The sequence below is a fragment of the Penicillium alfredii genome (genome assembly GCF_028826965.1).
Source record: "Penicillium alfredii strain IBT 34128 chromosome Unknown utg000011l_segment0_segment0, whole genome shotgun sequence".
NCBI classification, from domain to species: domain Eukaryota; kingdom Fungi; phylum Ascomycota; class Eurotiomycetes; order Eurotiales; family Aspergillaceae; genus Penicillium; species Penicillium alfredii.
This window is the reverse complement of record NW_026622708.1, coordinates 1059177-1075960: the sequence shown is the minus strand read 5'-3', so window position 1 is coordinate 1075960 and position 16784 is coordinate 1059177. Positions and strand designations below refer to the sequence as shown.

At 47.0% G+C, this 16784-nt stretch overlaps 6 protein-coding genes across 6 annotated transcripts; 1 reads left to right on the top strand and 5 right to left on the bottom strand.

Annotated features, from left to right (window-relative positions):
- Nucleotides 1-22: 22 nt before the first annotated feature.
- NUU61_008829 (uncharacterized protein) lies at nucleotides 23-850 on the bottom strand (the record flags this gene model as incomplete). The annotated part of the gene is made up of 1 exon (XM_056659354.1): nucleotides 23-850. The coding sequence occupies one exon, from the start codon at nucleotides 848-850 to the stop codon at nucleotides 23-25; it is 828 nt and encodes a 275-aa protein (XP_056507647.1).
- A 1958-nt stretch (nucleotides 851-2808) lies between these two features.
- On the bottom strand, nucleotides 2809-4415 carry NUU61_008828 (uncharacterized protein; the record flags this gene model as incomplete). Its single annotated transcript, XM_056659353.1, has 2 exons — nucleotides 2809-3834; nucleotides 3897-4415. The coding sequence occupies 2 exons, from the start codon at nucleotides 4413-4415 to the stop codon at nucleotides 2809-2811; spliced, it is 1545 nt and encodes a 514-aa protein (XP_056507646.1).
- Nucleotides 4416-8877: 4462 nt separating this feature from the next.
- On the bottom strand, nucleotides 8878-9205 carry NUU61_008827 (uncharacterized protein; the record flags this gene model as incomplete). Its single annotated transcript, XM_056659352.1, has 2 exons — nucleotides 8878-8981; nucleotides 9043-9205. The coding sequence occupies 2 exons, from the start codon at nucleotides 9203-9205 to the stop codon at nucleotides 8878-8880; spliced, it is 267 nt and encodes an 88-aa protein (XP_056507645.1).
- Nucleotides 9206-9914: 709 nt separating this feature from the next.
- On the bottom strand, nucleotides 9915-11728 carry NUU61_008826 (uncharacterized protein; the record flags this gene model as incomplete). The annotated part of the gene is made up of 2 exons (XM_056659351.1): nucleotides 9915-11297; nucleotides 11405-11728. The coding sequence occupies 2 exons, from the start codon at nucleotides 11726-11728 to the stop codon at nucleotides 9915-9917; spliced, it is 1707 nt and encodes a 568-aa protein (XP_056507644.1).
- A 364-nt stretch (nucleotides 11729-12092) lies between these two features.
- On the top strand, nucleotides 12093-14911 carry NUU61_008825 (C2H2 type zinc finger domain protein; the record flags this gene model as incomplete). Its single annotated transcript, XM_056659350.1, has 3 exons — nucleotides 12093-12356; nucleotides 12471-13290; nucleotides 13377-14911. 3 exons carry the CDS (start codon nucleotides 12093-12095, stop codon nucleotides 14909-14911), a joined length of 2619 nt encoding a protein of 872 aa, XP_056507643.1.
- Nucleotides 14912-15450: 539 nt separating this feature from the next.
- On the bottom strand, nucleotides 15451-15718 carry NUU61_008824 (uncharacterized protein; the record flags this gene model as incomplete). Its single annotated transcript, XM_056659349.1, has 2 exons — nucleotides 15451-15581; nucleotides 15652-15718. 2 exons carry the CDS (start codon nucleotides 15716-15718, stop codon nucleotides 15451-15453), a joined length of 198 nt encoding a protein of 65 aa, XP_056507642.1.
- Between the last annotated feature and the right edge of the window lie 1066 nt (nucleotides 15719-16784).

The following is a 16784-nucleotide window of genomic DNA, read 5'->3' as shown; positions in this document are numbered from 1 at the left end:
TTTTCGCCCCTTTTCATGATGGCTATGTGGTACCGTCCTCAGATGACTCTGTGGCACCGTTCTCATAACCAGGGAACAGGGGCTGGTATTCTGTTGATGTAGGCCTGTTGCTGACATAGCTCCGGCGTCCTGTATCCTCGCTGAGAATTTTAATGCGTTGGGTGAGCGCCTTAAGAGTATTATCACATCCAAATCTCCCGGGCGCCGTGCAAGGTGGTTTAATTTTTCCACCAGAGTATTTCAAGCTTTTCCCGTCCACTTCGCCCTGCCATGTCACCATCCGGGAATTGGCCGCGATCCTCCTTGGACTTCGTCCAGTCTTAGCAGCGAATTCCAACAGAATGTTCATCTCGCCGCAGCCGGCATCATAAAGGTGTTGGCTTGACTTTGTCTCGGCAGCGCACTGACTGAGTGCGTCTTTCACTGCTCCAGGGACCGTATTTCTCATGTCTCCGCATGCCTTGTCTCCCTCTACCTGTTTGTATTCGTAGATCATAGATGTCGAGCCCTTCAATGACGAAGAAAGAAAAACGCGCCAGTCGCTTTTTCCCTGATACACCAGTGCCGACATGACTGTTGGAACCCGCTTTTTGGGCACCCTATCGCGTGCATCCCTGAGCATAGATTTAAGACCATCTTCCGCTATTTGCACAAGCTGGCCATCGGTGACGTGACGAGAGAATGTGGCGATCCCGTTCCAGAGAAACATGGTGTCGTCTTGGAAGTAATTCCGAACCGAAGTGTCTTGCCATACTTGGACCTTGGAGTCCTGTCGTACTTGGATGCTGGCAGCGAGGAGGAGTTCAAAGATCAGGAAAAGAAGAAAAAGGACGTTCTTCAGCAACAACATGGTGAAAGAGCAATCGGGGGGCCCCACTGCAGTAATTTCTTGTTGGCTGAACAGTGGTGGCTTGAATGCCCCGATTGGCTATATCAAATTCGTGTCTAGGCGAGACAGACAAGAGGCCATCTAAAAAGAGAAAGGAGGAGAGAAGATGGAAGGGGGCGGGGGGGGCCGAAGAGAAATGCTTTGCTGATGAGGCTAGATGTCAAGCTAGACGGGAGCTTTATTATTATTATTCCTAAAAGGCTTCCTCTATCACGCCCGAGCAAAGGCTGGATGGGGGCCACTTCACATTGCTTATGTATGATCCGCTGCAAACTAGAAATGACGAAGTAATAGGGGCGAAAGGATGGTCAGTTAAGAGATTTTCCCTGTTATACTAATTATAGTTTTGAAGTTGCTTATGGACTAACAACTGGCCCCTCTGGGGGCTGATGGCGGACCAGGGCTGGGCCCCCCTTGAGCCCCATATCAACCTCGCCTCAATCTCACACCCGAATCCTTAACACCTTGTAATCCATATTAGGACGGCGGTAAGAATATCGATTTACTATCTTTTTTTTAAATACAAAGAACTTTTTATTACTATTATAGTTTTCTTCTATATATTTATTTGATATATGAGTTAAGATAAATCTTTTGTTACAATGGAATGACATGGCTATACTTGTAACATTCTTGAGGTGCTTCTATGTATTTCTAAACTACACTCGAAACCAACAGTACTACACTCGAAACCAACAGTACTACACTCGAAACCAACAGTACTTAATTACATAATATTTGGTTTATGAATGGGTATTGATTTTATGAATCAGGCATGTATTGATGCCCATCGCCTTCCTAATATAGTTATAAGGTGCCCCCATTTGAAGGATTTAGGTATGGCATATACGCAACCCAATCGGGTAATTGTGCAACCGACAGAGTGGGAATGAGGTGATTTGTGGAGCAAAGGATTGATATTAGGGTGTTCATCACTATTATGCCCGCCTGAGACTAATATATAAATCACAGGCGATTTTGGTAGGACTTGTACTATTTTCGAGAGCAAATATAAGAGCAGTGCGTGTAGATTCTGATAGTTCGGTCTTTGGCCTACGATTCCCACTAATCTCTGTGCTACATGTAAAACGTTGTACGGTTATTGTGGTAAGAGGGAAAAGAAAACAAGGGGTGGATAGTGGAGAAGGTCGAATAGGGGTGGGGCCGGCAGACTTGGAAGCTTGCCCTAAAATTTGCTGTCCGGGCCGGCGAAGTTGCTGCAGATCATGAAAAGAGACCTGGTGAAGAGCTCGATCAGACTCAAGAACAGGTTTTATTACCAAATTTCTTCATAAATTTACATGAAAAAGCACACCTGGATATACGACTGGGGCTCATTAATATATTGCTGGCAACATACCCTACAGAAACCATGATTCTCCTAAATGATCCCAACTTCATTGCCGGGGACCCAAATTACGTACGATAAACGTCACATACAACAGAATCTCAATTTGGTCATACCAAAATTGCACTCCCTCATGGGTAACTTCATTTTGCACTCACCAACCCACTTCACCCCTCCCTCCCAGAATGAACCTGTCACTTAAATAATAAGGATTATTCAATCAGACCGCTAGCTTAACTAATAGCGTTATATTATCTCGAAACCGCCAGTCCTTCAGGAAGTCGGTATCAATCGTCGTCTAGTGTTTTATTTCAAGTGGAATAAGAGATGCATGGTGGATACTAACCCTATAATAAAGACACTGGTTAGTATTACACTATACACTCAATTCGACTATCGCACGCGCCTAGGCCCCGGAACAAGCAAATAAAAAAAAGTGATGATGGTATCTACTGTATCCTCCCTGGCCAGGCGCAGATCTCATAACACAGGGAAAGGCGAAAGAGAGCGGGACAACAAGGGAGGGGTGGAACATTAGAAACACACTGAGTTGCAAGTCACCCTAAACTGGCTACATGACACGGATCTGTTCGAGCATCTTTTTGGCCTCTTTGAGCTGCGCGATTCTTTGGGTGAGGCTGTATTTTGATGAGAAGTAAACATCTGGCATCCGCGGGTACTCGGCCAGATCGCATCCATCCTTTTTGAAAGAAGCCCACAATCTGCTGAGAGATGATGTGCCAATGGTCAATACCTTGGTGTCCACAGGTTTCCAGACTCGTTTTATGCTGCATGTACTGCATTTCTGAATAGGCTTCAAAAGCCTCGGTGGTGTATGGGGTGTCCATCTTGGTCGAGCCTTCGTTTCTTTCTTGCCGCACTGCAAGCATTGAATCTCTACCCTTCTTGGTAGGTCGCCACACTCTGCTGGTGTGCGGAGAAAATATTTTGCCCACGCGGCTTCATGCCAGATATTGCATATCTCGATTAATTCGTCTCGATTTGGACGCGAGTGCTTTGTCCAGCCGTCAAAAGGCACAAGATCAACGCCTTGTTGTGTGCAACTGGGGAGCCCGCAGGTGTTCTGAAGCCTCCAAAGGATATAGACATCCGGGTCTACTTTTGCGTAGTACGCGAAGGCATCATCAAGGACCCTTCCCCCGCACCCAGAACACTTCCGTGAGACAACGTTCCTTGGGGGTGTACCGAGGACAAGCAGACTGTCAACGCTCGTCTTTCTTGGTCGAGTGATCTTCCAGGCGTAGGCAATGAGAACAGAAAACGCAAGCCCGACAATACTTAAGGCCCCTAAGCTACCTTTGCACTGAAGCAGGGCATAGGCAGTTTCAAGCTCTTTCCGAGAAGATATCGGGCGCCGGTCTATCCTCAGACCATCTTGTTCATCAATGAATTCGGTCAAAACCTCTGGAAGCTCATCCCAATCATAGAGCTCCGTCCAGTCAGATGCTTCAATTGCGGTTATTAAACGCTCGTTGTTGTCAGTCTGGATATTGAAGGAGGTCTCGGGCATAAACATAGTGATCAAATCATTCAGCTCATGCCAAAAAGCCGCTATCTTTCTATTGCGCGTCTCTCTCTGGTTTGAATTAGAAAAGCTCATTAGCAGTGTGAGGGATTTAAGCAAAGCTTCCATCTCACCTGGGCCTTGTCATCTGCGATCTCACTCCGAGTTGATAGGTTGACACTTTTAGTGATCTGGCCGGCCATGAACTGATTGACTTCCGGCAATCCCTCTCGGTCTTCTCGTGTGACGAAAATACGACGAGACTTTTCTGTAGACAGACAGGCATCCGGGAAAGCAATTTTCAATTGTGCTCTGGCTTGCGCTTTCCAAATCTCTCTGGTCTGGGTCACAGTTCTTTGCACGCAGAGGTTTTGACATAGCCGAGGACTAAACTCGTAAAAGTGAGGTTCAATCTGAATGCCAGCTAGGCGAGCGGCAACACTCAACAACAAATCTTGCGGTCTCCCAAAATGTGTCCGCCATGCCTGAGTCCTCTCTGTGGAGCCTCTGACATAGAAGAAAGATTGCGGGTGTCGAACAAAAACAACGAAACGTCTCAGAGTCTTTCGATCTTCAGTAAGCTCCAGAAACAACTTTACACCCTTATAACGCCCCCAAAGAGGCAAGGCGACCAGCTGTACGAGCTGAAGCATGCATACGCGCACATTTTTCCCCCAACATATTTCTACCACCGCTCCCATATGGCTGCGCAGCTCAAGCATGAATGATTCATGTAGGTTTTGAAGATCGGGAGGATAAACGTCGACGCAATGGCGGCTCACATCTCTTCGAGCTAAATGATCGAAGAAAATACAATGATCATGATCTGATGAGAACCCAGCTTTGTTGACTTGGGCAATTGACGGGTTTGAGAGATCTTCCATAATACCGAGACAAGGGTCCGTGACCGTAAATGTTGGATTGAACAAGTGGCATGCCACTGGGGCATCTAGCGAGCCACTGGGGCGGATCAAGTATTCAAGTGGGCGCTCAGTGTTGTGGGACTTCTACCATGCGACTTCTCTCTCCTGGAAGCTTCGAAATGCCTCATCTAGTTTCCAAGGAGATGACAGCTTGAGTCCTGCTTTCGTGTTAGTCTTGGGTGGTCATGCTATAGCAGGACGATCAAGTACTTGCCTTGGGCCTTTTTCTTGTCGAGGTCTTGGATGAGGGGTATGAGGCTGTCGATGTGGGTTAGGTCTTGCTCGTTCAAGCAGACCTGTGGGTCCTCTAGCCACAGATCACCGAAGAGCCTGAAGTTCTCCTCTGTGGTCTGCATCCTAAGCTCGGGCTGACATGTAAAATGTTAAAGAGGTAGGAATACCGAACCGTGACCGCGAAGGTAGGGGGCAAGGTCAAGAGGGAGTGGAGGATGAAGGAAAGGATTTGAAGATGATGGTCCCAGGAGCAGAGGCTGGCGAATATGAGGGAGTTGGTCTGAGAGGAAGTCATGTCAATGGTAAAGAAGCCACGGTAGCTGTGGAGGGGGAGGCCGGCAAACCGATGATGGCTAGGACACCTGATCAAACACAAAGATAAACGAAGACTTTTCATAGGAGAGAGGGAAACTCCTAGTGTCGCTACTTTATGATTGTAAGATGATTAAGGGTGGAGAGTAAAAACAGCGTCATAGCATGCGTTTTACGCACCCATTAGGGCGGTGACGCCTACAGCCTCAGAAACGGGAGAAAGTCGTAAAGCTAGTGTTCAACCACAGTCAATCAGGACGTGCAAGGAGCAGGGTCGAGAAGCGGTGATCAACAGCAAAAGTAGGCAAAATGTTTGGGGGTGTGGCATCCCGTTCTGGCAACGGTAAGCCTTTCGGTAGGCTGTGAGATCAAGTGGCCGGGTCTTCACAAAAGATATATAGATTGCTTCCTAGCGACTTGCCATGAGCATTCTAGGAGCGATATGAGCCACAGCGCGCACGCAAAAGGCGGAGCTGTTTTCAGCATCTTCAGGATTGCAAGGCCAGCGTAGTGTCGTCGACAGTCAAGCGTTTGAAGCTAGTTACCAAGAAATCGGATACTATTATATTAATTAATAAAATTATATATCTATTTTTGACCGATAGATTAAATAGAGATAGATCTATCCTGAACTAATAGAGTATTAGCTATAGAGCTGCTCTATATATATCTATGGAAAGAATCCATTTAAGAATCGATTTTTCTTTATTCTTAGTCAATTTCTAGTAGTTGACGAGTGTTTTAGTTTCATTTAGATAGCCAGGGATTCGGGTTTGAAGCGTTAAACAAGACACTTGGAATTAGAGCGCAACTTCACGAAGTAAGGTAATTTCTTGCTTCTAAATAGCCTTCATAGCTGGCAAATCCTACCTTTTTGCAATAGATTTTCTTGCTTTTGAGAGCGAATTAATAGTATAGTCACAGGATCAGGGGCTGAATAAAATATATACAGGCAGTATATCACGTGGGGTCAGAGCCTGCACTGTAACAGTAGTAAGTAGTTGAATTAGGTAGGTTCGCGAAAATACTGCGATTTTAGTTGAGTGGCCGGCACCTTAAGAGAGATTTTGGATCATAGGGTAGAGCCGAAAAAAAGGGAGAAAAAAATCCACTCCGGTAGGGGGAATCGAACCCCCGGCTGCCGTGATAGCGTTTGAAAAACGGCGATGTTGACCACTACACCATACCGGAAACTATAATTGGTCATCTTCAAAGTATTATTATTATGTGTAGTTATTACGCATATGTCTGCCAAAAAGAAATAACCACGCTCAACCTCCAAGTCGAGCACCTCCTGCAGAATATCCTTGAGGCCCCACACTCCCTCGTCCAAAGGGAAACGTCCAATTTGAAGTCATTCCTCTAATTATACAACTTCACCTGTCTGATCTATCCAAAAGTCCCCCTCAGTGGCTAGCGAAACCATTTAACTAATGTCTGGTATAGGTGATTTATCCGCTGCCTGCTTATTATAGACGGGCAAGATTGGCTTTTTTGTTTAGCACGCAGGATATTCTGTTGCCTCTCTGGCTCTGTACGGTGTGAAATCCTTCGTTTAGCATCCCTGTCCGAGTGTAATCCTAGGTTTTTTTGATACTACGTCGCATTCGAGGAATTGTAGACGGAGGTGTATTGGTTATTAAACTCGATACTGGAGACGGGGTATTGAATTTGAAGCTCTGGAGTCAGGGATTTGGCGTCTTGAAGAGGTTGTAGGATTTTTGTTTTTGAGGATAAATGGATAAATCTATCGGTCGGCAAAGGCACTACGAATTGTACGTTATTGGAAGGTTTTGGGCGAACTTCGGTATAATTTTAATCAAATCAGCTATGTCGATGGTAATGCTACCTTATCAAGCAATTTCATTATTTTTTTGATTCGGAAAAATTCTTATGCACTTCAAAGCGCTGACTGTCGAGTGGCTGAGCTAAATGTTTAATGTGTGGAATGAAGCAAAATGGTATAATTAGAAGCTATTTGCAGAACTCGATGAGGTCGTATCTATATTTCTAAATAGAAAGTCGACTTTCACCCTCTGAAATCGAACTTAGGCGTTTTAAGCTAGTTAAAGACAATATTGTCTGTTATATAGCTTAGGGAGCTGTTTACGACTTGGTAATTGTCCGGGATTGACTGAAATCACCGCTCGAGATGGTATTCAACCTTGAAGATAAAACATAGTGATATAATGCTCCTGTCGGCGGCGATGCACTCGGTAGCGGTGATGGACTTGCTCATTCCTTTTGTCAGGTTGCCTCGGGCAGCATGATCTTGGATGTGATAACTTGCTGAATTTTGCCGTGACCCCGTTAAAAGCCCTAATCTATCGAAATTGTAGATTTATTGGGGGGTGGAAATAGAGGGAGATTATAGCGATGAATGGTTCTTTCTACACGGTCGAAGTAGTGCTGTTGAAGCCCCGATATTTTCCGCTTCGAGTCCTTTTTATCTTGATAGGATATTGTGTTTTTTTTTTTTTTTTTTTTTTTTTTTTTTTTTGAGCGTGAGATTCTCCGGGAACTGCTTGATCAAGTTGGAAGCCTAGTTCTTGGATACATAAGGCGTATCTGTGTCCGTGTTCGTGTTACGTTAAAGAAATTTGTTCGTAGCAGTGTTAATTAATAAACTTCGGTATATATAAAGAGTGTGGTTGAAAGGTGCCGTTTCTATGCAACTAAGGTCTTTTTTTTTAGTTAGGAGTTGTCTAGGGCTTTATTTATTAGTAGCAAGATTGCTAGTTTAACGTGGGCGACCTAATACGTTGCATGTGTTAGGGTAACTAGCTTCAAGTTGGCCTTGGGTTAAGCGTTCCTCTTGGGAACAAACAGAGAATTCAGTGTGAGGCAACTAATTAAAGTACAAGTGTATCTTGATAGAGAAAAAAGGAAAAGGCCAAAAAAATTCTCGTAAAAGTGAAAATACTCCGGTAGGGGGAATCGAACCCCCGGCTGCCGTGATAACGTTTGAAAAACGGCGATGTTGACCACTACACCATACCGGATATAGTTATTTGCGGGAAAAAAATGAAACAACCATATTTGAATGTAGACCTGTATCGTGAAATTTTAGATAACCATGTTCTCCACACCCTGTGGTCATATGTACTTGAATCACTAATTTAGAGAATTATATACACATATTTCCATATCGTTGATACAAGGATGCCAGATATGCGACGATCGATATGGCCCTTCAGCTAAACAAGAGCAGAATATTATCATTGTCAAATATCTCTAAAACACATTGGTTGCTCAGTATCTACAGATCGCCATAACTAGAAGTACTGTCTAGCACTGAGGTCGACTTTCTGCCTTTTGCTCTTATTACCTATTCACCGTTTTTGAAATTGCATAAGCTTAGTTTAGAGTATATAGGGCATCAATTTATCCATGTAATTTTGGCGTAAACAAAAACATCATCTCATCTCTATCCATGGAAGATCAATCCTTTCTCTCCTGCGGACCTTCGAAGACTTCTGAGACGCCTGTAGAACTAAATCATCGTTATTCCGCCACCACGTTTCATCAGGGCGTGAGCCACAAGACTATAGAATTCCTCATTCTTGGGGGTATCCAGGCCGAAGTCGTCCATGGCGTCCAAAGAATGATAAACATCTTGACTGATATGGAGCTCTTTAAAAAGACTTTACCGTTCATCGTCATGTTCATCATCCATGAGACGAGGAACGCCTGCTCCTAAAAGAAGATGCCCGATACCAAGAACATCATCGGGGCCATACCGGGGTGTACCTAGAGCTTAGATGAGCAACGATTGATTCCAACATGAATGATGAATTTGCCGAGAACATACCTTGATCTGGTGCCATGAATGCCGCAGTCTTCCAGTCAATGATCACCCAGTCCCGATTCCCGGTGCTAGGATGGGGTTTTCTCGCCATCACGTTCGATTCCGTAATGTCCCGGTGGAACACTCCAATTGAGTGCAAATAGTCTAGCGCTTTTGCAACAGCCATGATTGGCTCAACCCGGTTGAACAATTCTGGGCTTCTATGATTTCGACTGGCCCCAGAGAGCAGAGCACGAACCTCTCATCTGGGCTTTCCATGACCAAAACTGTGCCATCATCCCTGTAGAATGGGTCGTTCACTCGCAGAACAATGTGTAGCCAAGGCAGGTAGCTTCTTAGGTTCCTATCACTCAATACCTGGTACGTCCTGTAGTCGTCGCCACCAGACGAGAATCTTGCGACGAGTTTCCCTTGTTATACCCCGGCGGGTTTTGGATATGGGCTGTTTCTTAGAATATTCCCTACCCCAGACGTCAATATCAACTATGCAACAAGCGTCAGCATGAATGATAGACCCACGGATGGTCGAGAATTTGGTAAAATCTGGTATGAAATAATCAGGTCATATCACTCCCTTTTCTACGGTTAGCTACTAGCCAAAATATAAGGTCGTTCATCAAATTAGAAAAGAACGCGACGTCCTGGGCCCTGATATGTAGATCATCGTGGCCTCTAGCCGATATAGACAACCAGATAGTGACTATATATCCCTACTTAGTTACATCTACATGTAGTTGAACCGTTCGTCTAGCTAGACCGAAAGGCGACTGGAAAAAAGAAGACTGCTGGAAAGAATGGGCATTAAGTGTATGTAGAATAAACTATGTTCCGGTATATCTTTCACAGCGAGAAAATGGTACAAGCCCACCATGCAGTTATACAGGAATGCGCGAATCAGGAAACATAAGATAAGTCGCCTGCACCGGCGCAACTACCGCGTCATAAAATTGCTGCCGGAACTGGGAGAACTGGAAATCCTTGTACTGATCTCTGCCCTGGAATCCGTGCCTCACACACCGGGCCGCCGCATCTCCATAAGAGTCGCCCGCAAGCCTGTACACCTCATCCAGCTTGCCCAGAGCAGTCTGAAAGTCATCAAACAGCGGGTATAACTTGGTACTTCCGCCGACCTGACGGATCTCCGCAAAGGACCTGCCGATGCAGAGCTCGATGAGGAGAATGCCGAGAGAAAAGACAGTTCGGTTAGGTATAAGATGTTTGAAGTCGTTCACGGGCGGCTCCTCCGGGGTTGATGGCGATGAGAATATACAAAAGGCACACGGGTGTCGGGAGAGTACCTCTCGGCCGCTTTGGCTCTTTTGGATGAAGATTTTTGTTTGTCTTTCGTCCCAGTAGTCGCCAAGCCAGGGGCTGCCACTCAGGTGTAGGACTGACCAGGCGGTGGAGGCGGCGATGCCAAACCTCTGTTTTGCAGACAGGGAGGTGCAAAGACTTTGTTGCTGGGTTGACTGTGCGTGAGATGAAAGTAAAGACTTCAGAGGAACTGCTCTGATGATTTTTGAGAAATCTGTTTTACGGTGGTCGAGACAGAATTGTCGACCTTGGTCTGGGTCTGGGTCTTTGAGCAAGCCTGCTAGATCACATTCCATGCATACTGCATCACAAAGGTTGGTGATTTCTGTGCCTGCTGGCGTTGACACGGTAGTTGATATCGTGGATAAATCCGACGGAGTTGGCGGTGGTGAGGGTGTCCGGGACAGTGGACGGAACATGAATTGTACCATCCTAGATCGGAGAGATGAAGATGGAGGAGGCGTTATAACAGGAGGAGGCGATGGTGCCAGTGGCTTAGGAGCCGAGCTGGCCATTTTGCTGGAGTCATATGAAGTAACATCAAGCTTTCGCCATGACTGAGGCAGCTGGGGCTGTGGGGTTGTTCCGTAAGAGACGGCCACATTGAACGGCTTGGCTGTATGAGCTTCATACTTCGTCCAGTCGAGATCGATGGCAACTTGGTGAGGTGGTGAGCAGGCACAACGGAATCCCGACTCGAGTGCTCGGTGAAGAGAGCTTAAGCATTGACGAACTGAATTGCAACGTTGAATATTGAAGCGGCGCTTGAGATCTTGAACTTTGCCACTGTCGTCTTCCGCAGGCAATTCAGGTTTCTCAAGAGATCTTCTCAGATCGTCGTTCCAATGTCTGAGGTCCTCGATGACTTTATTTCGCTTTTTTGTGCTGAAGCTGTGTTTCACTCGACGCCATTCCCATTGGGCCCTGTCTGGCAAAGTATTCGACTAATAATGTAGTAGCAAGTTAGCCTGGTGTCCTTTTTCTTTGCTTCTTTCTGTTTTGAATAACAGCACCACTGGGAACAGGGTTGTGGATTTGACCCTCTATATACCTTTCCGTTGACATCGATATCTAGGCCCCTCAAGAGCACCGCGGTAACCTGGTCCATGCGTTGAACGATGGACGTCAGTTCGCGAGAGATACCCGGGAACTTGGTTTCAAAGCATTCGCGTAGCTCTTCACTTGATGGCTCATCGTCCAGTCCAATATTGCAGAGAGTGATCTGCAATTGCCGGTGTTGCAAGATCAGGTCGGTCCGAAAGGTCTCTATTGAAGTGCGGTAATTGTGAAAAGCCTCGAAAGGCTCCACATATTTCTCAAGAGCCCAAATTGCGATTGGTATACCACCCAGAACAAGACCTGCGATTTCAGCCATGCCTGTGGTGTGTCCACCTGAATTGCAGTCAGTCAGAGGCTTTTCCTGTCGGTTATCCCACTTACCTGTAGTTCCAAGGAGTTATTCTAATGACGATAAATAACATTCAATTATTTCACCAATGTATTGTAGAGTTTGAGAGAGAGACGGTAATCAACATCCCGAGGTTTGTGGTTGAGTGAGGGGCTTCTGCAGCGATCAGGTCGAGTTAACGTGGCGTGTCCCCCCACTTTGCCGACAGCAACAAAAGTCTTGCGGTGATTTAAATTCCTCAATCAGCGCACGCCACGACGGCCTGGCTATCGATTATCTTACCGAGAAGCAATGTTGAAGCGGTAATCAAAATCTCCCCTGGCTTGCCGTCATGACGAGCCTCTCACCCCAAGACTATGGCTCATCTCTTTGGAAGTCGTACACAAAGTGCATTGAATCATTTGGGAGATTTATACTGGCTCTCGGCAAGGAGAACTGTCGTGTGATTTGTCTTGAGCAGGTTCATCTTTCCCAGATACTGGAAGAGTATGGGAGGACCAAGATCTGGGGTGATCAGACCAAAGCATACCTTCCACCAAGAGCTCGTGGTTCTTTGGATGACACACTCCGGCATGAGGATGAGCTTAAGGGCTTAGTGCAGGGAATCCTCTTTCGACTGAGAGCACTCCTCGGCCAAGGCAAGTCGCATCGTTCGGGCACTTGAGGCTTTGTCTAATCTTGCTTTAGCAACATACATCGCTGAAAAAAGCATGACCCGGTCGCTGGATCGGATCAGGACTCGATCGGCAGTGTCAGCGCTGACTCGAATTCCGATTCGAGCGACGATGGCGAGCACCAAGACAATAGGATGCCAAAGATTCGTCTACTTGTCCAGCAGGTGCTGGCGCAGATCCGATCACTTTACGACCTGTCTGCTTTGCTGCGGCGCCCTAAGGTTGCGGGCAAATATATTCGCTCCGTTCATTCAATAACAAAGAAAGCCACGCTGGAAAACCAGGACACCATGCCATTAAGTGCCGGCTTCAGCGGCGCCGACGAAAGCCACATAGTGGAGAAGGTGCTGCAATGGCGCGGTTTAACTAAGAGCCAGCAGTGTATAGAATTTGAGGACGAAGACGTTGCTCCGATGGGACAAGAATCGACAAACAGTTGCTTCGAAGACATTCTGTGGTTCTGCCAACGGCTTGCGGCAGCGAATACAAGACGACGCGAGCAGCTTCAATATTGGACCGATCATCCGTATGATGACCCCAAGGAGGACTGGACTAGTGTAGCTCGACTTTCAACGCCAAATATGACGCTGGATCATGCGGAACAAGCGAAAGAAAGCCAGGAATCACGAAGCCAGGCAGATACCTCTAAACCGTCCAATCCCAATGTCTCGCGTGAAGGGTCCAAGTCAGCCGTGTCGAAACAAAGTTTCTCAACAGCTGCTGTCTCAGATATCCACGATCCGAAGACCAACGTTCGACCACGGACACTCTACGCACCCACAGCCATCGGCCAAGGCCGCTACAACTCTGTCCCAGATCCCCCAAAGACGCAGAAAGGACAGACAACCTTTCCATGTCCGTACTGTGGGATGACGCTCGAGTCTAGCGAGATGCAGAACAGGCAGTTATGGAAGTGAGTTACCCGTCCTTATTGCTACAAGGTCAGAATGCGCTGACGGAAAGAATTCATAGGCGCCATGTATTCCGCGATCTCCGTCCCTACGTCTGCACATTCGAAGACTGCCCAAATGCCGGGAAGCTGTACGTCAGCCGCAACGACTGGATGTATCACGAATTTCAGATTCACCGGCGCGAGTATGTCTGCAAAGAATGCCATGAGAAATGCCCCAGCAAAAAGGAAATGTCGACGCATCTGCGAGAACACTATGGCGAATCAATCTCACCAGCTCATCTAAGTGTCATTCTGGATCTTTGCGATCACCAGGTTGATGTCTCAGACCACAAAAAAGACGCATGCCTCGTCTGTGGAGAGGAACTATCATTGTTGGAATTGCAGAAACACCTTGCCGCTCACATGGAGGACATCGCCCTCTTTGTCTTGTCCAGTACTAATGAGGATGAAGAAACTGGAGATTCAGGGGCCTCAGTGCGGGTGGCGAAACTCAAGTCCAAAGGCACAGACAGTGATTCCGAGTCAGAGGTAAGTAGCCTCGGCTTTTCTGTGGCCGGAGGTTATGAGCAGACGCCGGACGACTTCTCAAAGCTCCTCACGAGCGAGGAAGCGGAATATACCTCAAAGTTTTTGTCTTGGAGAACAACCAATGAAGACCAAGAATTGGCATCGATCAAAGCCGCGGTGGCACGGCTGAAAGATCCGGATGAGGACGTGAGACGCGCTGCCGTTCAAGCCTTAAGCGATCAATCAGCCCTACCAGAGGAAATATTTGAGATTAGGCTGGAGTATCTGAACGGCCTGATTGAGCTTCTTGGTGAGAAGAAAGATTACAAGAGTCTGGTCTGGCTTCTGGATGGTCTCTGGAAGCGCCGTAACCAGATGGTCAACTGGTCGCACGTCGTGACTCTTCAGCTGGCTCACCGCTATATTTTGGTCCGCTTCCTAGTGGGTGACGCTCTGAATGCCATCCGCCTCGCCGAGGACATAGTGTACAACTGCCGCCGCGTGAACGGTGCTGGCGACCCAGGCACCCTGGAGATGTCAATTCTTCTCTCGCAGCTGTACATCGGTATCGCGCAGCACTGCCTGGCCGAGAATGGCAACCAGCTCCTAGCAAACAAGTACTACAAGAAGAGCGCCAGCGTGCACGAGAACCTGTTGCGTATCTTCCTCGACCCATCTCTCGTCGAATTCGAGGGTGGTATCGACAGTAGTCTGGGCACGGATGACTCCGTCTACTCCGTCTTTGACCTCGATATCGACAAGGCCGACACCGTCTCCGAGGGCGAACACGTCCGCCAGCACTTTCTCCTGCTCAAGCTTGCCGTGCAGCGCTTGGGTTACTGGCCCAAGGACTACAGCGAATATGAGCGCCTGAGCACCGAGCTGTTTTCGATGTTCGGAAACAAGTTGAAGGGCTTTGATGGCGTTGAGAAATGGAATTTGAAGGCCTTTGGCCTGGGCAAAGCCTCCGGCAAAGAGGACATGTTGGACCTGGAGTTCAGGTCTTGGGGGCTTGATTTCGGCCCGCTCGGCGAGGAGGTTGAGGCAGAGCTCTGAAGAGTTTCCATTCCGATGTTAATTCTGTCTGGGAATTGCTTGCATCACCTGTTCGCATAGCTGATGTCGAATTATTTATGCAATCATTTTGTTTTACCAGCCGCTGGCATTTCCGAATTCTCACTTTCTCGAGGTGTCCGGGGTGATTCTTCTCGTGAAGCGTGGATCTACGATCTACTTCGATGAAAGAATTGGGTTGATAACTTTGTCAAGCAACACAATACGCTCAAGACGCGGTTTTATATTAAGCCTCAAGTCGGGATATTTCCACAAAACGTTTCACTAAATACATGTACTCCTCGAGGGGTAGGGAGTGGTTACTGAGTGAAGCAACCCCCGTGCGCTTCCTTGTCACCCGAATCGCCCACAGGGAGACAAGAATAGCCCGATTTACTCAGGTCATCACCATCATTCCCAAGCCAAGGAGGGGTGTGTCCCTCGCCGCAAGGCACCCGGTTTAGCTTGTCTTTAGTGAGCCAGCACCAATAATCACCCGGTTTGTAAGGCCAAACTTCGATTTCACCATCTTCGACGTCGCGTTACATCAAGGATGGCTGGTCCTTCCAAAGTTTGCAGGTTGTCCACGCAAAATAGGTACCACCATCGCCTTTGGTACACCCAGGAGCGGGCTCGCTATCCCTTCGAACGGTAGGTACAGTAGCATTCAAGTCTGGACACACAAGGTACAAGAGGTTAGTTCAGGTTGTATCGATTCGGATCATAAATGAAGAAGCACCTACTGGGAATACTAGCGGCAGCGGAGATAGCCGCAGCCCCAAGGAGGAGAACGCTCGTAGTGAACTTCATGATAGAGCAGCGTGAAGAGAATCCAAAATTGCGGTGCTTCTGTTCCTACAAGAAATAGAAAAGAATCTCCCATAGGGGTTCACTTCAAGAGCTTTATATACCCCGTAGAATTAACTCCGGGGCCAAATGTAAAATTAGAATCTCATAGCCTTGCTGACTGGAATTGGGTCTTGGGCCCTGTCTAAGTGGATCTAGTGTGCACACGGGTTTAGCACACATTTGGATATTGTAGGGGCTGAAACTAGGTATCACTCTCCTCTTTGTCTCTCCCTCTCTCGGTTTGTACCAAGGTACAGCCTAGTATCCTTCTTCCAGGCTCCTGTATAACGAGAGCCTTGGGGCACAAATTCATGAGTTGAATAATAAAAAAGGGGGGGGAGGCGGGTGAATACTGTCCAAATATCTTTTCTCGGCTTTAATAACTCCTACATCGGCATTATAAAAAGAGGTTCAATGTTATTGTACGAACTAGAGTTCAGGATTTCCAAATGTTTTGGGGGCAATTTTCTAGAGCGCCCCCAAAAAAGTGGAGAGGAAGAAACATCAATAGTTGTTGATGTTGAAGAGCTACCGGTTTATTCTCACCGAAATTCCCGTCTTACCTGTCAGAAATTCACTCGTTCCCCCTGAGTGAGTGCCGCCCACAGTAGATGAGGATAGGTTGAGAGACAAGTAACAACCACCTATAAGTCATGGGCTTAGTAGCACGCCATGAGAAGTGAAAAGGATATCATACATAAGTGACGGGCCAGAAGCACTTTGGAGTTATGAGAGTCGTATACTGCATATGCATATCTCTCTGGTTAACCGTGAACTAACAAAGCAACCTAGACTTGATATAGTAAGTGGACCATCCGATCTATATTTTAGCCCCTTGGCTTTTGCTTTTTCCCGTTTAGTTGCTTACAGTAGCACTATTGCGCTTTGAGAGGGGGTTCCACTATGGCTTATCAAGTAGACAGGTGAAAAATTTCCAGCTTGAGCATCGAAATAATTACGTTCTAGTCACCCCACCCCCCCCCCCCCTTCGGCCCTAAGATAGTCGGCCTTGAGCAGCTCCACACGA